General features: G+C 60.9%; 1 protein-coding gene across 2 annotated transcripts in view; it reads right to left on the bottom strand.

Moving 5' to 3' along the window:
• Dennd3 (DENN domain containing 3) overlaps positions 1 to 24059 on the bottom strand; it is a 47723-nt gene that overhangs the window by 5536 nt on the left and 18128 nt on the right. For both annotated transcript variants that reach the window (XM_076836451.2, XM_076836452.2), the window contains exons 9-20: positions 21358 to 21513; positions 20005 to 20101; positions 18091 to 18194; positions 17458 to 17660; positions 15424 to 15945; positions 10344 to 10603; positions 9133 to 9303; positions 7957 to 8086; positions 6323 to 6430; positions 4226 to 4365; positions 2537 to 2694; positions 1532 to 1665 (exon numbers count right to left, since the gene is read on the bottom strand). In XM_076836451.2, the coding sequence (XP_076692566.2) occupies positions 1532 to 1665; positions 2537 to 2694; positions 4226 to 4365; positions 6323 to 6430; positions 7957 to 8086; positions 9133 to 9303; positions 10344 to 10603; positions 15424 to 15945; positions 17458 to 17660; positions 18091 to 18194; positions 20005 to 20101; positions 21358 to 21513 (2183 nt within the window). The remainder of the gene's footprint in view (positions 1 to 1531; positions 1666 to 2536; positions 2695 to 4225; positions 4366 to 6322; positions 6431 to 7956; positions 8087 to 9132; positions 9304 to 10343; positions 10604 to 15423; positions 15946 to 17457; positions 17661 to 18090; positions 18195 to 20004; positions 20102 to 21357; positions 21514 to 24059) is intronic.

The raw sequence follows: 24059 nt of genomic DNA, 5'->3' as shown, positions 1-24059 counted from the left end.
CTTCTTTGTCTGAACCCTGCTCTGAGTCCCTCCATGGTGTGTACAACAGATGTTCTTGGACTGTGCCTGCCCCAAGCTACGCCATACTACAGAACAGAAGCCTGCCAGGAGCTGCTCCATTTTGAGTACAACCACCAAAGAAGGTGCCTCTGCACCTGGTCTGTGCAAGTAAGCGACCGCCATCTGCCCAGCACGGCCGCAGAGAACCAGGCAGTAACAAGTGACTCCTGCCAACTGCTCACACGGGATCAGGAGCCTAGGACATCCCAAGCCATCAGGAACACCAGAATGCAGGGGATGGCGGTGGTGGTCTGGTTGCTATTTTCTGTTTTGGTTCAGGGCACTTCACCACTGAGCTACATCCCCAGCTCTTTTTTATTTTTTGATGCAGTATCACTAAGTTGCTGGCCTTGAACTTGCAATCCTCCTGCCTCAGCCTCCCAAGTCACTGGGTTTACAGGATGTGCCACCACACCCAGCTCACACTTGGAAGTTTATCAGCCTCATCAGATGCAACCCCCTCATCTAAGACCCATAAAAGGAGCCCCCCCCCCCAGACTAAACACAGCAGCATCCTGTCACCTGGTCACTCGTCAGAAAATGTCTGGTTCTGTCCTGGGCTTCAGCAGAGGGCTGCTTTTCCTGCCCATGACAGTGACGCACACCTCACTCCAACATCACACCTCCAACTGACATTCCAGAACTGGCGTCCTCTAGAGCCCTGCCTGACGGCTCTGGGGAACTGGCTGGTTAAAACCCCTGAGCACCACAGAGACTCTGACTTTGGCCCCCCGACTCTGCCTGCTCTGGGAGCAGCCTCCTGCAGCTGCCTTAACCCTTCTTAGCCTTTCATGACACTGTCATGCCAGGTAGGTAAGTGGCCCGGAGGTGACATAAAGCACCAGGAGGGTGAACACCCCACACCTTTGGATGAAGGCCGTGAGCAGCCCTGGGGCTCCTGAAACCGATCCCTTGCAGAGACTGAGGCGGGGTGTGGAGGGTCCTGTGCATCTCGCTACACTAAAATACGCTTCAATGTAAAAGAACTGGGGACAACCACAAGCCCTGTCTGGCCACGCCCACAGGGAGGCCTTCAGCCACAGGCAACATCTGTACCCTGGGTGTCCCCCCAGGGCAACATGAGCCGCCAGGCAGAGGCTATGCCTCCCATCATTCTGCAAAGTGCCTGGCTTGGCCTTGATGCTCAGGTCCCAGGGATGTGCTGGGAGTGGCAGGGGTGGCCCAGCGCGGCCCCAGGGGAGGTGGCTGTGGAGGGTGATGGGGCCGCAGGGGACTCAGGGACACCTGAGCCAGGTTCACCCCAGAGCATGTGCAGCAAGAGCACAGGGAGGCGGGCGTGGCTGGCACACCAGGGCGGCAGGGGCCGGGAAGTTGGGGGCCTGGGCACAGCCAGCAGGGAAGAGTGACACAGAGTGCCTGGAGGTTGCCAGTTTGACCCTAAAACCAGAGATGCCCGAGGCAGAGGGAAACAGGCTCTGAGAGCAGGGTCAGGGTGGTTTGGAGGACTTACAGCACCACAGATGGCCACTGTGTAGACTGATGGACGTGAGACCTCCGCTTGGCAGCTGGAACCGGCTGGTTACCTGCAGCGTGCTCACGTTCCACGCCAGGACTGTCCCGTCCAGGCTGCAGGAGAAGACCTCGCTGGAGGGATCAAAGACACGTGCACACACTGAACAGGGCCCCAGGCCCCAGGCCTTCAGCCCCAGGAGAAACAAGTCGCCATTAAGCATCCATAACACGGAAGGCAAGTGCCACCCAGCCGTCCCGGGCAGGAGCAGGCTGTCAGGGCACCCAGTCGCACAGAGGCTGTCCTGGGCAGTGCTGGGCAGAGCCACAGCAAGACTATGGACTAAAACAAGGCCCTCCAAGGGCCGCCCAGAGGGGCCACAGAGGGCCTGCACTGCAGCTGCAGGGAGGGGGACTGGCCAGCACCACCCCTGGTCTTGCCCTAGCCAGCCTGTTTGTCTTCCAGGTGAGCCCCTGACCTGGGCAGTGCTGTGCCAGGCCCTATCCTCACCACAGGACACACGTGGTGAGCAGAACCAGAGCCTGCCCTCAGGTAACAGGAACAGACAGTGAGTGACACAACCAGGGTCAGGTTGAACTGTCCCTGAGAAACATGTGTCCTCACCCAGGACCTCAGAACGGGTCCTGACATGGAGGCAGGGCTTATCCACGTCAAAGTGAGCTCATCGGCCCAGCAGGAACAGAAACCCTGCCAGGCCTGGGCAGGCTACAAGCTGCTGGCCAGCAGGTGGCTTTGTGGGAGCTGGGGACTTAATAATGACAGTTTTAAAGGAAGACAAGAGTGACAGCTCAGGGGATCTCTCAAATACAGGTTTCAACGTAACAATGAGAAAGCTCATCCCTGTTGCCACGCCTGCCCATGCTGGCCACCGAGGGTCAGCGCCTTCCTCTGTGCCCAGGAGCAGGGTTGCTGCCCACCTCTCCGCGTTGCTCTGAGCCCAGCACCCTTCACACTGGCACCCCTGACCCTACAGAGCCACCGTACCTGGGCTTCTTCCCATCCTGCACAGCCAAGCCCGTGACGGCGGAGCGGTGGTCCGTGAGCTGCTTGTTGCAGGACATGCTGTGGGTGTTGATGATGTAGATGACGGAGTCCTCACAGCCAATCCACACCTGGCTCTGCTCCGCCATCACCATGCAGCTCTAACAGGGCGAGAGGCACGACGGGAACTGGTGGCCGCTGCCCACTGGGCTCCCAGACACAAACGCGCACTTGTTTCCCAGGACTAATTGGAGGGCGGCGGGGACTGCTACCAAGGCAGCCTTTGGGGCTTACTGTGGTTGGGATCTTATTCAACAGGCTCTGGTGGGCTCTCAACTCAGAACAAGGACGGTTCCCTTAGTTTCTCTCTCTGCTTCTGTCCAGTTCTGAGTGTGGTCAGACGCGCACATTTTCACTTCTGGTAACTCAGACCCTCCCACTCGTCCACTGAGACTTGCGGACTATGGGAAGGGTTCGGGAAGCAGTTCCATGGCCTCTCCCTCCCCTGCGCGCTGCCGAGTCTGACATCCAGGTACCTGGACGGCCTGATCCCAGGCACTCGGTGCCCGGGCTGCAGTCACAGGGTTTTTGGCTTTGAAACCACCCACTGGAACAGTGTGAAAACTCATTTTCTGCTCACGCCACAAGCGTCCTGTTATTTTTAGATAAGATGCAACCACCAAAATGGACCCTAAGCAGCTGCCTGACACTTTGCTGGAACGTCCTCTTCCCGTTACGTGTGAGCTCAGCGGGTTGTGCTGTGTGAGGCACAGGGCAGGGCATCTCCCTGCAGGGTCCCTTGGAACGGTGGCTTCTCCTGGACAGGGTGACAGCCCCTGCACAGTGGGAGTACAGGGCACCAAACCACCTGGCAGCCAGCAAGGGGAGAGAGCAGCACAGACTGGACAGAGGCTGGGACTCCAGAGAGGCTGCACCTGTGAATCTGCGAAGGGTCCTCAGAAGCCAGCCATGGTGGGCCTGGAGTCCCAGCTGCTCAGAAGGCCGAGACGGGGAGGGGGTGGGGGGATGCCTGGAGCCCAGGAGCTCAAGGGCAGCCTGGGTAACACAGTGAGACCCCCCAGTCAAGGTGAGGGCAGGCAAAACAGAGAAAGACGGTCACGAGTGACTGGAAAAATGCACACAGCTCAACGGGAGATGCTTCTCACACCCACCAGACTGGCCAGAAGGTACAGCCCTCCAGCAATGGTGGTCTGAGGACAGGGAAGGACTGCCAAGCACCTGAAGAGACGGAGGACCCGTGCAGGGTTAGGGGCACCCTCAAGCTGCTGTGTCCACAGGAGGCCACACCACGACCAGGCCAAGAAACTCCCAGCCATTCTGGTTATAAAACCCTCAACTTCATTCAGACTCAAAGGAACAAAAGGACCAAGCGCCCAGGACAGGCCTGGCCTCTGCTGGTTAGGACGCAGGGTGGTTGGACACTCTGGAGGGCACCCACTGCCCCTCACTAGGCATCACCAGAATCATAGAAAATACCACAGGGGTTCTGTGACCCTGGGCCCGGCACACCTGGGTGGCACGGCACACCTGGGTGGCACGGAGCTGCCCCCGCCATGAGCAGGCCACAGTGGCGGGAGGGGCAGGCCGCATTCAGACGAGACTGTTTCCCAAAGCTGGGGGCCGGGGAGAGGCTCTGGGCCCATCTGAACTTGAGAGCCCCCACTTGCTCACCACTTTGGAGCTGCCCACTTTAAAGCAGTGCTGGTGGACGGTCCAGGAGGAGGCATCGAATACGGTCACCTTGCCCCCACTCAGGGCACACCACAGCTTGGGGCGGGCGTCCTCTGCCTTCTCTGCTGGGTCAAGATGCCCTGAAGAGGAAATCAGTGGCAGAGACGTGAGGGGTCCCAGGCACCACCAGGCAGGGAGGCCACACGCCTGCCCCTGGGCGCAGACTGGCTGCCGAGAACCACACAGTCAGAGCACCCGGGGCAGGTGCCCTGCGTGGCACCAGGCAGGTGCGTCAGGGCCTCTAAAGAGCCACAGTTCCAGAGCAGGGAGCAGCAGGAGGGGCTGGTGAGCACTGGACACAGAAAGCAGGGGTCAGCTGGAGAGGCCTAGGCAGGAGCCACCAAGTGCCATGCCAACCAAGGCGTAGGAGGGTCCCCCATCTCCCTGACGCTCAGTGGTGGCCTTTTAATTTTGGCCACTCCAAAGAAGTAAAAGTTTTGGGGTTTTGTTTTCAAGATGGTTCTCTACGTTACCCGGGCTGGTCTCAAGACCTCCTGTCTGGGCCCCCAGGGGCAGGGGCAGGGGCCATAGGCACACCACATGTGGCCTGCTTTCACATTTCCCTAACCATGACTGAGGCTGAGGCCCGAGCCCCTGGCCACTCTGCTCACCACCGACTGGTGCTATCCCTCCTCCCGTCTACTGTGGCACAGCAGGCACCCCTGTGACTCCCGTCTACTGTGGCACAGCAGGCACCCCTGTGACTCCTGCAGGACCCTCAAGACCCTTCACTCCACCAATCTGCCTCAGGGTCAGGGCTTTTATAGGCCCCAGGGGCCATGGCCTGCCCTGGGATAAAGGCCCCTTCTGCAGGGCCTGTGCACAGGTCCGCTTGCTTTAATTGCTTCTTGCTGTGCCCATCAAGTCTAGATTTAGTCCCCTGGAACTGATCGTGGGGAGAGGGGATCAGGATTCATCTGACCGGCCCCATCCCCCGTGGACAGTTCTTGCCCACCCCACCCCCAAGCACTGCCCGTCACCATTAGGAGGAGCCCTGGTAGCCACCTTCGGGGTGTCTACTGCACTGGTCCGTGGGTGGCTTGGCAACCCTGGGGGTCCAGCCGAGAGCCAGGGTTACCAGGACTCCCCTCTGGTAGGCCCCGGCCCCTCCACACCACCGTCCCACAGGGGCAAGACGCCCAGAGGCTGGTCAGTTGTAATTTAAGGGAAAGGGCTCTGGATCTGAAAACAGCCCTCAGTCCAGGCGCCGTGGCCGTGGAGCCAGAGCCAGTGAGCGCCACAGTCAGCAGCCACGTAGCCCGGGTCCAAGGCACACGCTGGGCTCTGCTCTGCTCATTCCCCACCACCCCCTGCTTTGCTGCTGCTCCTGACACGTGGCCCTACCCGGGGAGAGCATGCGGCCACCGCCCAGAACGTGCGCCCATCGTCAATCAACGAATCCGTGAGGCCACGCGGGAGTGTTCTGTGGTGCTTGTGTTAAGTCCTTCTGGAGCAAAGAACTGACAACAAACTGAAAGTTTCTCCTGCCTGAAGCCAGCGGCCCCACCTGCCACCACCTGCCCTCGGTGGCCCCTGCTGCCCTCCTCCGCCATCCAGAGCCCAGTGCTCTGATGTGCAACCACAGCCCAAGGAGGGCCCCTGCTGGTGCTTGGAGTCGGGGTGCACCACGTTCTCCCTCCTACCATCCAAAGGCAGCTCTTAGAGAGCCAGAAAGTCATGAGCAGGAAAGGCACCAAACAGGAGGCGGGGAGGGAAGGGCAGGGCAGCTCCTGCCCGCCAGCCCCGACCCGAGTACCAGGCCCGGTCTCCTTGTCACAGGGCAGCCTCAGTGACTCCCAGCGACCCACGTGAGCCGGTGGAGCCAGTGCCCTGCACCTGCTCTGGAGGGCAGGGGACAAACACGCTGGGACGGGTGAGCCTGGGCGTGGCCTTTGCCTCTTGAGGGCTCACCCCCCAAGCCCCTGCCCTGTGCCGCTTCCCTCGGGTCTGCAGCCTCTGGCTTCGGGGTGACCTCGCACCCAAACCCTAACTTGGCAGATGAGCTGTAAAAGAGCAGCCCTGACGGACAGCCCTCACCTGGAGTGTAGAGCAGCACGTCCACTGCCTGCGGCGCCGTCTCCCCCACCCAAGGGCTGATCTTGTGTTTCAGGGTCTCCGCGGTCGTCATGGGGAACGCCGTGGGCACTGAGGACAACACCTGGAGTCAGTTCCCTGGCACGAGGACACAGGTGGCGTCCTTGCAGCCAGGTCCAAGGAGAGCAGCGTCGGGCCCTTCTCGGGGTAGCCTGTGTGCGGCAGCATGGGGGGCCGTGGGGAGCGCCCCCTTCCCAGCCCGAAGCGGCTGCCTAGCAGAGAGGGCACTTGAAACATCCCTCAGTAACAAAACAGCCCCGAGCTGCAGCGACAAGGAAACTCAGTCTCTCAGCCCCAGAATGACGATGCAGGCTGGGCATCCCTGCTGCGGGGCTGACCTGTGTCCTGTGTGCTATGCCATGTTCAGCAGCGTCCCTGGCCGTGCCCCCGAGATGCCAGCAGCACCCCACACATACCCTCGATGTCTCTCGGCACTGCCGAGGCCTCTCCCCAGGGAGGGGGTACAGAGTCGCCCCAGTTAGAAGCCACTGGCCCGTGGAGGAGCCGATACCCCCTTCTGCAGAAAACCCCCATCTCCAGACAAAGCTGCCTCCATCCGGGCTGCTGGCACCACGTGCTGTAACGGGGTCCTGGGCACTTCCTGCCCGCCAGCCCCGACCGTGAGTTCCAGGCACCGTCTCCTGTCACAGGGCAGCTTCAGTGACTTCAGGGCACTTCCTGGCCTCAGTCACCCGCTGATCGCGTGGGCACTACCGCCGGGGCGGCTGTGCTCTGGTTCTTGCCCAGCTGCCCTCTTGTCTTATTGTGTCGAGCCTCACAGACTGACGAGGCTGATGTCATCGTCCCAATTCAAACAGACGAAACAGAAGCACCGGATCCCACCCACCAGAGGCGACAGGCAGCTCGGCCAGGACTCCCATGGGCTCTGGTCCCGCTCACCAGAGGCCATGGCATACCCCTCGCAACCCTCCAGAACCACTGAGCGTCCGCTTTACAGGACAACACACAGACTCTATCTCAGAAAACCACTGCCCACAGCCCCAAGGGCCCCAGGCAACATGCCGCCACCCACCAGCATAGAAACCAGTCTTGTGCTGTTGGCCTGATACCGGTGTCGACAGTAACAAGTGTCCTCGACACTCCCACCTCTCGCGCACACCCCGAGACAGCTGGCCCCAGAGATCACATAAGGTGGGAACAAAACAGGGGCCAGCACTGAAATGGTGGGGAGTCGTCCTCACCCGTGGGCACCCGGAAGGCAGCTCAAGCCGGGCCCAGCTGTGCAGCCTGGGAACGTGGGCCAGGCAGGAACAGCCTGCCCACGCAGGTGGCCCCGGCAGAGGGCCCAAGCCCACCAGGCCTGTCCCTGGCGTCCAGAGGCACCCACACCCCTTAGTGGCCGTCCTTGGATTTCCAGTCGGCTTCAGCAGCCAGGCACCCCGCTGGGACCGGGGGGCCAAGGAGGCCACCGGAGGAGAGGCAGGTCAGGAGGAGGCCAACAGGCCAGGAAGCCAGGGGGCGGTCAGCACCAGGCCCACTCCAGCTGGGAAGCCATCGCCATCTGACACACCTCGACACGCCCCAGATGCGCACGGTGCCCGGCCAGCTGCTCTTACTTTCACTCTTCATCTTATCAAAGTAGGACAGCTTGGAGGCCGCATAGATGGCACCAGGTGACCGCAGTGTGCCCACGACGGCATCCATCAGCAAGACGTTGGTCAGCGCTTGCTGGATGTACTGGGGGTCCTAAGGTGGAAACGGGTGCATTTCAACGCAGGAAGAGCCTCAGAGGTCCCCAAGGCGGCCGCAGGAGGAGCAGCGCGTCCCCAGACAGGCCCACAGCCCATGGCCGCAGTCAGTGGACGAGGAGTTTGGGTTTATGGGGTGCAATTTTTAAGACAAATGTTAAGACAAATATTGACGGTTACACAGGGAGCCGGCAGCATCCCCCCAAGCCTTGCCGTGAGGAGCCCAGGCCACAAACGTGTCGCGGACCTCGGTGAGCACACAAGGTGGCTGCTCTCAAGCCAAACTGCCCAGCAGCCCACCCGCCCGCGGCTGTAGCCAGATGGCACTGGTTCAGGTAAATAAGCCGAGCGGGTAAAGTCAGCGGCTGGTCCAAACACCACGGAACACTGGCCTGGTAGAAAGGACCCAGCCTCCCACTGCGAGACTGGGAGCCCCCGTCAGTGGTGGCCTGTTCTGAGCCTGCCTTCCTCTGGGGACTAGTGGGGCCGTGACGCTCCCAGACCTTAGGAACCGTTCCTTTTGTGTGAGCTCCTTTCCCGTCTCGGCCCCTCGTTTTGGCACGTAGACGATACTGACACCACGGGCCTGCCACCTGCTTCCTGCTCTCCCTGTGTCCTTCAGCTTGTCATCTGGGTGATCAATAAAGTGCCAAAACCCCTAGGAGATCAATAACCTCTGGAAGGAATCCAATGCCACCCATCAACTCCCAGATCCTGTGACGTTAGGGCCACTCAGAGCAGCGTGTGCCCAGAACACCTGCCTCAGACGCCAGAGGGGAGGAGGTCAGCACAGCCCAGCCCTGTCCCTCCACTCGCTGGGATGTCACCAGAGCAGTGGGGGGGCATGGAGGGAAACGAGGAGGCATGGTGTCCGGCCACCTGTGCCCTGCAGCTTTCCCACATGCCGTGAGCCTCCAGCTGGGTCCAGAGCCACCACAGCTTCAGGGCCTCCCTCCCTCCACCAGGAGGGCCAGGCCTCACCCCGGCCCTAAGCGCTGGCGGGCACACCCCTCAGCCACGGAGTGGAGACCCCCAGTCTTGGACCTTGTGCTCCTCGGCCAGCTTCTTCCCAGCCCACATCTCCTTCACCATCAGGTGCCAGAGGTCGCACTCCGACTTCAGGTTAGCTTCAAACACTTCCTTCCTGGACGCCATTTTGATTTTTAAAGTGGGTATCCTCAGAAGGAAAAAGGTGGACGTGGTGCTTCTGACTTCCTGCAGAGGCAGAGAAAGCGGAAGCCTCATGTCAAGCCACGGACCAAGGGACACTGGGGCTGAGGGGGAGGGCAGAGAGAGCTCTGGAATGGAGCACAGCGCCCCGGCAGGGACCCCAGGCCATCTGTCAGCAGTCCTCGCACCGGGCTCACCCAGGGCTGGGACAGCCTGCTCCACACAGCCCCGAGCTCTCGTCCTGAGGGTTCTAGGAGGAAGCCTGACCCCGCTGAGCCAAGCTGTGGCATCCACTAGCCTCAATGCCTCCCCAAGGCCACCGTCATGTGTCCCATTAACAAAGCCAGCAGGCCTCCCAGCTCAGGAGACGAATAATGCAAGGCACAGGATGAAGCAGGAGCACAGTTCAGATTCCTCAGCAGTGCAAATGACTACGGCTAAAACACACGTGGAATCGCTCATTCAAGAAGCAACAAGAGCCAGGTGGCACACGCCTACAACCACAATCCCAGGGCTCGGAAGGCTGAGGCCAGAGGATCACAAGTTCAAAGCCAGCCTCACCAACCCAATGAGGTCCTAAGCAATTCAGCAAAACCCTGTCTCAAAATAAAATATAAAAAAGGGTTGGGGAGGTGGCTCAGTGGTTATGCACCCCTGGGTTCAATCCCTGGTACCAAAGTAATAATAATGATAATAAAATATTAAAATAAAGTGAGGAACAGTGGCTCACGGGGGCTGGCCAGGTCAGTTTCCCTTGGAGGAAGTAATTCCTATGCCTCTAGGATCTGCAGCGAGAAGGCCAGTCTGCCGCTCACCTGGAGCCTCCCAAGCACAAGGCAGCGGCGTCAGAGAGCCGGCCATGGTCGACACGCTGCTCACACACACGCCTGGTCCATCCTCCCCATGACCCTGCCAGGAAGGCACCCACCCCGTCATTCCCACTGGCAGATGGGCAAACTGAGGCAGACCAAGGGCCGCACGGAGGGTCTGCACCAACGCTCAGCACAGCTGGGCGAGTGGGCATTGCTCCGGCCACACTCCTGATGACCAGCTAGATTCTGGAACTGGCGGGTGGGCTCACTGACCTCTATGTCCCGGAAGGTGGAGATGTCCACGTAGCCCGGCCTCCCTTCTGTTAGCAGGAACAGGCGCTTCTGGGTCATGGCGATCTTACCGACGCCGCGGCTGGTCTTGACGGAGCTGGACAGCTTGTAGACACACTCGTTTTTATCCAGATGCTCCATGACCAGCAAAGGCAGACTGACCTCTTGGGCCTCTGCTTCTGTCTCCTTCCAGCAGTTGTAGAAGTCTCTGAATGTTTCCGGGTCGATTTGTTTCTGATGTCCTTTTATAAGAAAAGAAATGACCTTAAGAAACAGTGCATTACTCAAACCAGACAGCAGGTGGCGCCAGTGAGCAGGTAGCCTTGGATGGAAGCTCAGGACTTAGCTGCTGGCAGCCAGGTGTCCAGGGAGCCCATCTGTCCTTTCCAGCCACGAAACTTTGGGTGGGAATACTGCGTCCAGGACACTCTCTTTTCTTATGATGCAAAGGCTTGGTTACTGGTAGAACTGGGGACAACCATCTGGGGTCATGATGGGAGATCATCTAAGAACAAAGCTGAGGAGGTCAGATCCCTGGTGACACTCCTATGCCACTGGATCAAGCCTTGCCTGAAACCAGTCCTGCCTTGGTGCTCCTTGGTTGTGCACAAATAACATCCCAACTGTTTCAACCAAGATCACCTTAGCCAATGCAGTCACCTTTCTAGGTGTCTGTCGTGGGCTCCAGGGTCAGAGACAGACCCCCATCAGCTGCCACCTTCACCTGGGTTCAGCAGGGAGGGAAGGTGGTCCTTTACTTATAGAAGGGAGACAGGAAGCCCTCCTGCTCGGCTCTATGAACATGACTCAGTCCCTGTCCCTGCACCTGTACGGCTGGGCCTGCCCAGGGAGACACTCCCTGATGCTCCTGCCCGGCAGCTGCCCCCCTGGGGCCCAGAGTCACTTCTGAAGGCAAGTGGGAGCTGACCTCCTAGTTCAAACACGGCAGGCCGCGTGCCTTCACCAGGCCCCAGTTCCCCCAGGATCCAACTCTCCCTCCCAGGCCCACATTCCAGTCATACCATCGCAGGCAGACCGTCCCCACAGGCAGACGTCCCCCAGAACGTCACCACTGCGCATGCTCACCCTGGCTGCCCGGACCAGAGCACTCCTGCTCATCCCTCCCACCAGCAAAACACCCCACGCGCAGCCTCCCTGGAAGCAGACCACCCCGGCCAGGCGGCCGCCAAGCGGCACACACACCACCCTCGGCACCAACGCATCCTGCCACACTGAACCCGGCAAGCCACGCTCCAAGCTCGCAGAGGGCCGTCGGGTCCTCAACCACCGCCCGAGGTGGCACCATCGTCAGGCGCACACACAACCCAGGAAAGTGAGGATGGAGGGGACAGGTCCTCGCTGGCACAGCCAGGCCTGAGGACCGTCACCTGAGTGGGTGGGTCCGCCTACCTGTAGGATTTGTGTCCTCCCATCCCCAGCCTGGCCAGAGGCCCAGAGCCAAGTCCCAGCTGGACACCGTCCCTGCTCCGATTCCACAAGGTGATGGCTGCCTGCACTCATCCCCGCAGGCTTCGCCACAGCAATGACTGGACGGCCGTGACCAGGGTGGGGCTGTAACAGGTGCAGTAAGGGACTTCATCTTGCCTCCAGATAGGGACGGCTGCAGCCCAGGAGGGCGGCAGGGGGTGATTCTGCGGGATCTCCACCAGGTGGCGCCATTGTGGGCTACTGTGTTCCCTTCCCTATTTTTTGGGTGGTTTACAAAGATTGAACATTATTTTCTTTTTAAGTTTTAAAATCACTAAATCCAAACCGTGGACAGGACCTGGCAGGCCGACCGGCCCCTTGCTGGCCAGAGCCCCCTTCCACCTCAGGAACTCCGTGAACAAGGCCAGGCAGCCCAGGCTGACTTCCCGGGCGGGGACTGAGGGACGGGTTTGTCAGGAGCGCCTACTGCTCCCCCAGACGCTGCCACGCAGGCCACAGGCCTCGAGGTATAGCAGTAGCAAGGAAAAGCCCAAGAAGCTGGGAAGAGAGGGAAGCGCAGCGAAAGGCAAAGCCACTGCCAGGGAAGCGAGTTGCAGGGGCCGGAGCCGGGGAGCCTGGATGGGGTGCTGCGGCCCAGCCCTCGCAGGCAGGGCCATGTCACCGAAACCCAAGAACAGTCTCACACAGGCAGACATTGGCGGGGCCCCAGACGTGCCCCACTGGGCAGAAGAAGCAAGGACAAGGACTCTGAAGCCCCCTCACTGCAACCCACCTCCAGCACTTCAGCAGAACTGGCCTGTGCCCAGGGCCAGGGTGCCCACCTGTCACCCCAGCGATGGTCAGAGGCACGGTCACTGCGTGCACACATGCAGGCACAATGACATTCCTTGTGTCTCAATTTTGCACAAAAATACCAACTGCACATCTCCCTCCCGTCACACGCTGCCGCACCCCAGCTCCTCCAGCGACGTGCCTACAGCAGCCCCTCCCAAGCCAGCCCCAGCCCTCAGTCAGGCTCAGGCAACTGAAGGCAGCCCACGGTGTCCAGGAGAGCCAGCGGACAGGGTGGAGCTGTACCAGGAAAACGTGTGACGCGGGCACAGGAGAAGTCAGGTCAGAGCCAGGCCTGCCTGCCTGCCCTGCGGGGCTGCCCAGGCGGGGCACTGGCTCTGGCGCGTGCGGTCTGCAGCCCAGCTCCTGGCTGAAGCCCCCTCCAAGCGGCGCCACCCGGGGGCGTCAGGCTCCTGGACGCAGAACCCGAGGAACCACCCAATCTGCAACATACACGACACCACAGGCCAGGGACCAGGGCCACTGAGGCTCCTGGTCCTACCCAGGCCCGCCAGTGCCCTCCTCGACACCACCCCCCGTGCCACAGGCAGCCCACACCCGCTGCAGAACGCCCTTCCAGGTCCCAGCAGCTGGGTGGCCACAGGACCTGCCGGTGCTGCCCATGGGAAAGAGGTGGAGATGCCTGAGGGACAGGCAGGCCTTCTTCTCCCGCCAGGGTCCAGCCACCCTATAACTGGCAACGGGGCCATGCCAGGGAGGGAGGAGCCCGGCCCTGAAGACACGAAGGGAGGAGCCGTCACCTGGAGTCCGTGGCTGGGGACAGTCACCAGGCAGGTCCTATAGCTTCTGTTCAGGCCTCCACCAGCCAAACCCAGGGCCTCTGGGACCCCGTAAAGCCCCAGCAGAGCCCCACACGCCCCTCCTGTCCTCCTCCACACGCTGCTGTGTCAACCTCCCATGCCTGCCACACCCCGGGCAGCTGACCACCAACTGCACACCTCCCTCCTATCACAGGGTTCCCTGGCGGGCTTCCTCGGTGTCCCCAGCACACAGCACCTGAAGGGACCGGGGCGACCCTCCCATGGTGGGGTGGGCTCCAGGATCCCATGTCCACACCCGGCTCAAGTCCCCACACGAGGACGAAGCCTCCCGGACCACTGCATGGCCGTGTGACTCTGCAGGTCACCTTCCTACTGCACTGCTCAGGGAGGAGTGGCCAGGGAACCCTGCGCTCATGCAGGTGACGTCTTCCAGGGAGACCGCTGCAGGTGGTGGAGCCCAGGCATGCTGGGTCCCTGTGGGGAGAAAGCCACAGATACCCCAGGACAGACCCTGCAGGGTGCCCAGCGGAGCACTGCCCCTGGAGGGCTGCTGTATCGCCCACTTGGCCTTGTGGGCACCACGCTGACCACTGGGCAGTCCAGTTGCTTGGCCACTGGGAGAGCACACAAGCAGCTGGCCCTTCCTGCAGAGGTGCCAGGACAGAGGTTCCATCACCAGGAGGGCACGCTGCCGAGCCCGCCCACCGCAGGGAGACCCTCTCCAAAGCACCAGGGCAGCTGGGCATCTGCAAGGGGAAGAAAGGCCCACACACGAGGCAGAGAACACGAAAAGAACCAGAGGGTCAGTCAGCAGCTGAGCGGACGAGCCACACCTCGTGGCCATCTCACGCACCGTGGGCAACACTGGTGACCCCGACAAGCCCTCGCTGCCAGGAGGTAACAGTATCACCTAGGGCAGGCATCCCTCAGGAGGCACAGGGCAGCATGCAGCCAGGGTGCCGGCCCTCACACCCCAACCCACAGGACAGGGTGCACAGGCTTCTGGGCACACGTCTAAGAGGAAACAACCCACAGGACACTTGGGGTCAGTGTGGTCCAGTGTGTGCCACTGGACGCCTGCCAGGGCAACATGCAGACAGCCTGCCTCCTCCCAAGCCACATGGCCAGCAGTGAAAGATGAGGCCAGCACAGGGAGGCCTGAGCCGCGGGGGGAGCCGGAGCGACTCCTGGACAGTGCACACCCACACGGGCGTGCAAGTGCGCCACGCACAGTCTGTGGTCAAGGAACCAAACAAAGGAGAGCTCAGGTCTCAGATGGGGACAGTGCTCCTGGGGTAGGGGGAGCCAGGGAGCGCACAGGGGCCCACCCAGACCTCAGAAGCGAGGCCCTGCAGGAAACGGGCAGCAAGACACGCCCAAATCTGGGGTGCCTGGTGTCCGCTACTGTGTCCCCGCGCTGCTATGTGTGACACAGTACAACAGTCACCGCTGTGTAGCCAACGGGCCGAAGGCTGCGACGAGGGAGTGTGGGGAAGCTGCCCGCGTCCTCCCACCACCAAGGTCCTCCCAGGAGGCAGGGCCAGGGCGAGATGGAGCAAGAGGAACACCGCCTAGGGCATCGCCAACCTGCCCACCTGGCATGTGCCCAGCACAGGGTGCGCCGTCACCCTGCGGCTCTCACCTGCCACGGGCGGGTGCCTGTCCTGTGACTGTCCCCTGCTGTCCTTAAGTCCAGTCCCCCTTGGTCTTGGTGGGGATCCAGGACCCCCTGCCCAAACCTATCCACAGTTGCCCACGCGAGACAGAGGCCGTGGCAAGGTGCCTGCCACACCCGCCCACAGACCCAGTCCCGGGGTCACTCTAACACCTGAGGCTACCCGCGGGCTCCGGCCGGCCCTGCACGGTTCAGGTGGCCTGTGCCCCGCAGACGCAGCTCCTTTAACACTTCAACCTGTACTTGGTTGGACCTGTGGGTGCAGAACCCACAGCTAAGAGGGGCCTATGCAGCCACCTGCACGGACGCTGCGAGGTCCCCTTACCCACGGTCAGTGCGTCGAACAGCCGGTGTATGACACTGGTGTCCTTCACGATCCCAGACTCCTGCACCCTCTTCACAAAGTCGCCCAGCTGCATGTGCTTCTTGGGCAGCTCAAAGTGCTTCACGGGGTCGTCCACCTTGGGGGCCTCGCCCGGCTTGTCCAGCACCTGGGTGATCAGTCTCTTCAGCTCGGGCGTCTGCTCGGCCTGGGTGCGCTCAGGGACTGACATGGACTCCACCATGCCCCTGACGAGGGCGTCTGGGAAGATCCGTATGTCCGTCCTGTAGAGGTTCTGGAAATCCGAGAGGGCACTCAGCAGCTGCCCCCGCATGAGCTGGACAAGGCCACGCAGGTAGAAGTATCTGGCCAGGAGCAGGGAGTTGTCAGGGGCCAGGAGGCTCATGGCCTTGCTCAGCAGGCTGACGAAGTCGCTGTGGTAGGCCTGCACGCACTGGCTCACCAGCGGGAAGTGCACCTCTGGGATCTTGAAGGTGTATGTGGACTTAGGGGCCACGTTCAGAACTAAGGACCAAGGGAAAACAAGAGTCACCCAGACCTGTCCCGAGAGCACGCAGCCCAGGGCCACAGAGTGAAGCAGGCGTCCCCACAAGGGCCCCTCGCCTTGCTTGCAGGGTGCCCAGGGCCAGCAGCAGCTGGCACTTAGGGACAACTGACTGCCCAACTGCGGAGCCAGCTGGAAACGCTGGCTGGGCCCGGGGGTGTGCTCAGGTCGGCCTGGCCTAGTGCTGGGGCTGGACTCGGGCTCACACAGGCCTGCCCAGCGCCCAGCCCCAGGTCCAGCCTTCGCAGGACCGTTTCCGTGATGGAAACAGTTCTGGGAGTGAGTACTGTGATCCCACTGCACAGGTTCCTGTGCCGGGGACACGGCCACCAACTGCGCCTCACGCCAAGTTCATCTGGTCCAACATGACCAGACCCCAGGCTCCTCTTCTCCGGGCAGCTCAGGCAGGCTGGGGACCTGGAGGAGGCAAGAGGCCACCTTGCCAGGACAGGCTGGCCCCTCTGCTGAGTGGCACTCCCAGCAGTCTGCCTTCAGATGCCCATGCTGGCTGCCAGGCTCAGCACTGAAGGGCAGTGCTCCCTTCCCTCACACGCTGTGCCTCGGCCACACCCACCCCAGGGAGCCACAGCAGGGTGCTGCGTGTGCAGCTTCCTGTGCTTCCACACACTCATCACAAGGCACCGTGGGGCTCCTGCTGGCGTGGCCCAAGCTGGGTCCCACTGGGCAGTGGGGGTGTCCGACCCTGACAGCTTCCCACACTGTGCACAGCAGAGTTCCGTCCTGCAGAAGCATGGGGAGGGACCTGAGGGTGAAGAGTGGCATCGTATGTGGCGCACTCCTGCAGCTCTGTGGGAATCAGAGCCGAGCTGTGCACACCAGGCTGCCCTTGCCCTCTGCGTGCCAGGGACCGCCAGGCTGCGCGGCCGTGCATGCTCACCTTCACGACCCCGAGCAGGCTCTGTGGTCCCTCTGCTGGAGAGCGGTCCCCCAGGCACAGCTCCATCTCCCCACCCACCTGCACTGCACGCAGTGCATAAGGCCAGGCCGCTGCCCAGTCCTGCTGCTCCTACCCTGACCTTGAAACCATGTGTCTGTCCTTGTCCTTGTCTCGAGGACCATCCTTGGACTGCCCGCTGCATGGGCAGGGGTGCCAGTCCTTTACCCCAGTCCCTAGAAAATGCCTGGTACTTGGGCACCAGGGGCCCAACAGGCATTGTCTCCCATCAGACAGTGCATGTGACACACACTCACACATGCACTCGAGCACAGGCAACACACACGGTGGACATGTGTGGACAACACCCAGCTGCATGCCACTCTGGCAGGGGCTCTGGAGGATGTTTCACAATAGATGTAGCTGGCAAAGCAGACCCTCCGGAGAGGATTCAGATGATTGTGCTAGACTTCAGAGTCCAAAAGACCCTTCCCCTTCCCCAGGAGGTGGACCTCGTCTCCTGAATGACCGGCCGGCAAGGCGAGAAGGCGGGGCGCAGGGAGGGCGGGGTCCCCACCTGGGCCGCTGCTGCTTCTGCAGCTTGTGGTGTCTGATATCCGCAGGGACAAGTTCCTGGGCAGCGGCTCAGGCAGGGTAATATCCTGCAGGTCAGGCATGCTGACCACCATGCGCCTGTGGGTGATGTCCAGGGGCGAGGACCTCCGCGAGGCCATCTTCTGCACCGTCGGTCTCCTTGGGCTGACGAGCATCCCACTTATTCTGGGGGGAAAGCGAGGCTTTGCTTTACAGATGAAGCAAGGATTGAGGAACAGGCCCCTCTTCCTGTGCAGCAACGGTGTGGGACACCCTGTGATCTGCATCTGGCCCCAGGAGGGCCCATGGTCAGGGGCGAGGGCAGCGCCCACAGCTGATGCATGTTCAAGATCAAGGAAACAGCAGGAATGGACAGAGAAGAGAACAGGCTCTGAGAAGGGGAGGGGGAGAGGCCCGCGGGCAGCGGCACAGGCAGACCCAGGCACCACTGCCCAGTGGGCTCAGAGCACTGGGGCAGGGACACTGTGACATGGAAAGGGTGGGTTTCCAAACACAGACTCTTCCCAGTGAGCCTATCACTTATCTGTCCCAATGAAGCCATGCCACCCTAGCACTCGGAGGCCCAGAGAGCCATGTCCAAGCAGGGATGAGGCACCTGTCCTCCTCAGACTGGGTGTCGAGGTCCATCTGAGCAAAGGCGTCCATCGTTCTGTTGAGCCGAGCTTTTAGAAAAGAGTGGAACATGTAGGTGTCCAAGACCTGAGGCAGACGAGACAGGGCACCCATAAGGGCCTTGGGATCTGCTCCCCTCCACCTGGAGCCTGCAGCCCTGGACCAGGACCTGTCCAGTACAGGCTCCTCTAGACAGAAGTCCCTGGAACAGGGAGCTGCCCAGGCCGTCCTGTGCCGATCACATCCTCAATTCCTCGCCTGCCCCTCTGAAGTAAGCAGCCACTCTGCACCCAGAAACCATGAAACACAAAGGCCAGTCCGCCTGGCCACTGCGACAGCTGTGCCGCGGCGTCTGTGAGTGGCCCGGCCTCGGTACCCCACCCCGCGGCCCCACCACACACACTGCCTGCCACACCTGCTACCATCAGGCTCCTCCTCCTGACTCAGGAGCTGACACCTGTGGGATTCTCACTTTGCAGGGGACCCTCCAACATCGGGGCCTTTGCTGCCACCTGGACACCTGCTCTCCACTGACCGTGACATGTGGGCCAGAGGCCTAGAGGAAGATGCTAGAAGGTCCACAGCCTCCCCGAGCCCTGGCCAGAAAAGGAGGGAAAGGGGCCCAGATCCACACTGGAGTACTGAGGAACAGAAAGGGAAAAGCAGGCGACCTGAGCTGCAAAATGTTGGCAGAAAACAGGAAACAGGCCACACAGCAGGGCCAGGGCGTGCACTCCTGGCCAGTTGAGGACCTGGTACAGCCCTGGTAGCCCAGCCTGCAGCTGAGTGGTGCAAGTTCACCATGAGCGCACAGGACACCAGGAAGGCCTTGGAGCAGAGCACAAGGCGGGCCGAGAGCTCAGCAGAGACGGCCTGTGTGCAGCCAAGGCCAGCACCTCCGCACAACAGGCCCGGAGCTGGGCACTCTGGGCACTCTCTCCTCAGAGCTCGTGTCCCTCTCCACCTCCCCCCATGCTCCTTGTGGGTTCTCACACCCTGAGCAGCAGGGGAAAGAGAGGGCAGGTAACAGTGGCCCCCACACGTGCCACGTACAGCTGCCGTAAGCCACACGGCCTGCCCAGGGGCAGAGGAGGCCAGGGCGCACGTAAAGCAGAGCAAACTGGGAAAGCACAGGAGTGGGGAGAGCAGAGAGCAGCTGGGACTGCGGCTGCGCCAGGAGACGGGCCGTGGCGTCCAGAGGGGCAGTGTGCTCTGGGCTTCTCCGCGGTGTCACCCGTGATCCCCAGCTTACCTCTCACTCCTCCAAAGCCAGGTGGGGCCGGCAGTGCTCAGCTGGTGCACAGTGGCACAGCAGTATCCAAAGCCAGAGCTCCCCCAGGGACAGCAAGGAGGCTGCCCAGGTCCTGGGGAGGGGCAGGTGGCGGGGAAGGGGCACCGGACTGTGTGCAGCCTCCAGATTGAGGATGTGGTCACACAGGTGTGCACATCTGTCACGGTCCACCAAACCTACACTGAAAATGGGTATATCTTCATGTGTAAAATATATTCTGAAAGCTGACCAAAACGTAAGGATCGGAAGGAACCATGCGGAGCTGGGTGTGGTAGAGCACACCTGCAGTCCTAGCAGCTCGGGAGGCTGAGGCAGGAGGACTGTAAGTTCAAAGCCAGCCTCAGCAACTTGGCAGGGCCCTAAGCAACTCAGCAAGCCTCTGTCTTAAAAAGTAAAAAGGGCTGGGGAGGTGGCTCCGTGGTTAAGCGACTCTTGGTTAAATCCCCAGTACCATCAAAAAGGAACCATACGGAAAAAAACCTTTTAGAAAACCCAATACACTTCATGAAATATTAACACCTTGAAAAACATTCATTCTGAAGAATGTTTAAAAACAGGAAAGTAGAGCAGGAAGAACGGCCGGTCAGCCTGCCCCACACGGCTCACCTGCTTATAGAACTGCTGCTCCCCCGCGGCCCTCGTCTTGAGGAACTCGTCGCCGTTGAACACCCTGTGTTCGTAATTCACGTGGTTCTTCACTTCCCTGACAAGACAAGGACAGCTGCCGCCTTCGTCCCCACATGGGAACAGGTGCTTCCAGCAGCAGGTTGCCAAGAATCACACTTTGAAAACTGCTCTTCCATAAGAGGTTGGCCAAAGCCCGAGAGGAAGCCTGCACACGGCGTGGGGCCAGACGCGACTGCTCCCAGCTGCAGCGACGCCTGGGGGACAGCGAGTCGGGAAGGCACCAGCAGCCACCTCGGCAAGTGCTGGCCACCAGCCTCGTCCCAGCAGGTGTCCCCACCCTCTGCCCGCCTTCCTGCTGGGACTGTAAATCCATATGGTCTCCCACACTGAAAGTACAGTCCACAAACAAGATGGACGGCCTCCCGGGCCACGCCAGCACCTGCCACGTCCCCCTCCCTGAGAATCAGGTACTCTGGGCGCTCTCTCCTCGGCCCGGAGTCCTTCCCTGCCTCCCCCATGCTCTTGTGGCGTGGGTCTTTGTGGCGACCTCCTGGGTTCTCGCACCCTGAGCAGCAGGGAGCGGTGGCTGGGCCCAGGAGACGGGGGTGGGTGACAGGAGCAGCCGGGCTCAGGGTGGGGGACTCAGGCTTCACCCTCTCTCATCGCAGTTTTGCTTCTTTATCAAATCATCAATCTCGTGGGTTTAGAGAAGACAACCACCGCGAGCACAGAACATTTCGTCCTCCAGAGCAGAAGGGCAGAACCAGGGCCTGGCTAATGTGGCCCTCGGAGCAGAGACAACGCAGCCTGCCCGTGACCGCTGTCCATCCCTCCTGACCAGTCTCTGGCTCCAGCAAGTAGAGACAGGTACAGAACAAGGCCACGACAGGTTTGAAGTAATCAGGGAACAGCAAGTCGGTGGCCCCACCTCCCCTCCCGCCAGCCAGCGGTGGGCACCCTTGGCTCCTCAGGGAGAAGCAGCCGGAGGACGGGTGCGGCAGGGGAGAAGGGGTAGGAAGGCTGGCGCAGAAAGCCCCAGAGTCCCCAGTCCTCAACGGCCCCGTGCAGGTCGGAGAGGGCAAGCCGAGCCCCAACCCTCGCTCCTCTGAGGCAGCCTCCGCGGGGCCACCGACAGGGGAGATGGACAAACAGGGCCAGGCAGGAGTGGAGGACAACACAAGCCCCCTAGCCCTCGCATGGTGATGATCACAGAGCAGTCATCTCACGCCTGCCAAGTGACCTCAGTGCCCTGGGCTCTGGGGCCGCAGTCACCAGGAAGCCCAAGGCCGGATGGCTACCCTCTCCCAGGTGCTGGAAACGGCCGCTAGATACCTGAAGATGCCAACGAGCAGCTGCAGGGCGCTGTGCTGGATCTGGCAGTTGAGTGTCTGCTGCCAGGCTCGCCTGCGGGCTCGGCCCTCGTTCAGGTCTGTGCTGGAGCCCAGGTGGGCAAGGTGCAGCTCGGGGTGCAGCCGGAGGTTCTGGACCCTGGGAGGAAGCAGACACGGCTGCACGGCTGAGCGTACCAGCTGTCACCAGGCAGAGGGACACGTCAGATATTGGGAGTGCCTGGCAAAACCTCTGGGGGCGGGCAGGTCATCAAAAACACAGAGCCCAGGAGAGCATTCACCTCCGAGCACCACCACACCAAGCCCCGGCTCTGACCCCACACATCTGAATCCCAGCCCGCTCCTTCACATCCCAGGCACTGCCCCGCAGGGCCCGCACGTTTCAGGGCTTCCTGTTGGGCTGCCCCTGACAGGCCGGGCAGAGCCACAGCAGGCGCAGGCACAGCCCCCGTGGCTCCTCTCGGCCTCCCTACCAGGCAGCTCCAATGGCCCTGTGCCTGCACCCAGCACTCCCCGTCACCTCTCTTGGACCACCAAGGAAGGGCCACTGGCTCATCTTCAGGTCTTCACTAAGGGTAGGGACTCAGTTACCCTGTCTACCCCAAGCCGCCATTAAACACGGGTCCTGGCCCTCCCAACACCACTCTGGGCTGTATTGAGAAGACTTTGGCCATCAACCAGAATGTCTGTGGTTTTAAAATGTAAAATCAACAGCCAGCACAGATGTGTTTGGCAGAGACCCCTGGAGCACCTACTGTGTGCCAGGCATGGCTCTGAGCGCCAACCACGGCAAACCCTGCCTGCACAGAGCTCCACACGCCGAGCAGGTTCCCCATCCTTGCCCTAGGAGGGGCTGGCGGCCGCAAAGAGGCCATGATGAACTGAGGCGCCCAGGGTTTCTGGGGGACTGGAAGAGGGGCCACCGGCCCTCATTCCTTCTTTACCAGTGGATGCATTCCCCATAAGGGACCCCGTGAGGAGACCCCACTGCAGCCTGGCTACAGGCTTCGAGGCTCGGAGCACAGGCATCCCAGTGCGCTCCAGTGAGTTCATGCTTATAACCACCCCTCGCAGGGCATGCGTCTCTCTTCTGGAGTCCAGCAATGCCGACGTGGGCAGGATCCTGGCCAAGCACACTCCTGAGAAGTTCTAAGACCTGGCAAGGTCAGGGGAGCAGCGCCTGCTTATCAGAAAGTAAATGGGACAAGTGCCTTCCAGGTCCCTGTGGAGTGGGGGCGGGCTCATTCCCCAGGGAGAACAGTCACTCGGGTCCCTGAGGCACAACCTCCAGGCGCCTGCGGCAACTCCACCCACACAGCTGGAGGACAAAGGGCCAAGCTCCCGGTCTTGGGTGGCAAGACTCCTTGCTGCTTAAGACGGCAGCAGCGGTAACAGAGGTGTGGTCAGCACAGATCAAGTGTCCCTGATCCAGTGCACGTGGGCTGGGGATGCAGCTCAGAGGTGGGCACAGGCCCAGCACGCCTGAAGCCTAGGTTGATCCCCAGCACAAGGGGAAAGTGCTTTAGACCACAAGTTTCAGAGTTTGGAATATTTGCATGAACATCCTGAGATACACTGGGATGAGACGAGGTCTAAACAGGACATTTATTTATGTTTCCTATGCACCTTGCTCATGGACTGGGAGTATGTTGACAATATTTTCAGTGAAACTGTGTTCTGATTGTGACCTGTCACGTGAGGTCAGAGGAGGGCTTTCCACTGTGGTTTTGGATTTGGAAACAGCTCAGATGTCAAGTGTCTGGGTCAGGAAGGCTCCACCTGGACTCTGAGACGCCCTCCAGGCAGAAAGGGCGTCCAGCCCCCAGGTAGAGGCACCTCTGTCCTGCTCCCAGCTCAGTCCCCCTGTCCTCTGGTCCCCAGAAAATGGCAGAAAGCCGGTGGGTCCCCAGTGACCTAGATACAGCCACAGCTCAGCTGCAGCAGACCCCAGGCCAGCCCAGCTAGTTTCCACTCACCGTCCCCACACCCTCAGGGCCACCTCCACGGCCCATAGGTCTGAAAGCAGTATGTCTCCTGCTGCCCTTGTATGAAACCCCCAAGGGGAAGGTGCTCAGGAGCACTGGACGCTGTCAGAGGGCCACGGCCCACACTGTCACTAGCACTCAGATCCTGCCTAGTTCCAGTATTCATGACGGAATGGACCAAGAGGGATCTCCAGCGTTGGGTTAGGGTTGGGATTAGGGTTCGGGTTAGGGTTGGACTTAGGGTTAGGGTTAGGGGTGGTTAGGGGTAGGGTTAAGGGTTAAGGTTAGGTTAGAGGTTAGTGGTAGGGTTAGGGGTTAGGGTTAGGGTTAGGGGTTAGGGGGTTAGGGTTGGGGATTAGGGTTAGGGGTTAGGGTTAGGGCTAGGGTTAGGGGTTGGGTTGGGGGTTAGGGTTAGGGTTAGAGTTAGGGGTTAGGATTAGAGCTAGGGTTAGGGGTTAGGGTTGGGGGTTAGGGTTAGTGATTAGGGTTAGGGGGTTAGGGCTAGGGTTAGGGTTAGGGCTAGGGTTAGGGGGTTAGGGTTAGGGTTAGAGTTAGGGCTAGGGTTAGGGGTTAGGGTTAGGAGTTAGGGGTTAGGGGGTTAGGGTTAGGGGTTAGGGTTGGGCTAAGGTTAGGGGTTAGGGTTAGGGGTTAGGGTTAGGGGATTAGGGGTTAGGGTTAGGAGGTTAGGGTTAGGGTTAGA

The sequence above is a fragment of the Callospermophilus lateralis genome, chromosome 16 (genome assembly GCF_048772815.1).
Source record: "Callospermophilus lateralis isolate mCalLat2 chromosome 16, mCalLat2.hap1, whole genome shotgun sequence".
Lineage (NCBI taxonomy): Eukaryota > Metazoa > Chordata > Mammalia > Rodentia > Sciuridae > Callospermophilus > Callospermophilus lateralis.
Note: the sequence above shows the minus strand (reverse complement) of the source record. Positions and strands in the feature narration are given on the sequence as shown.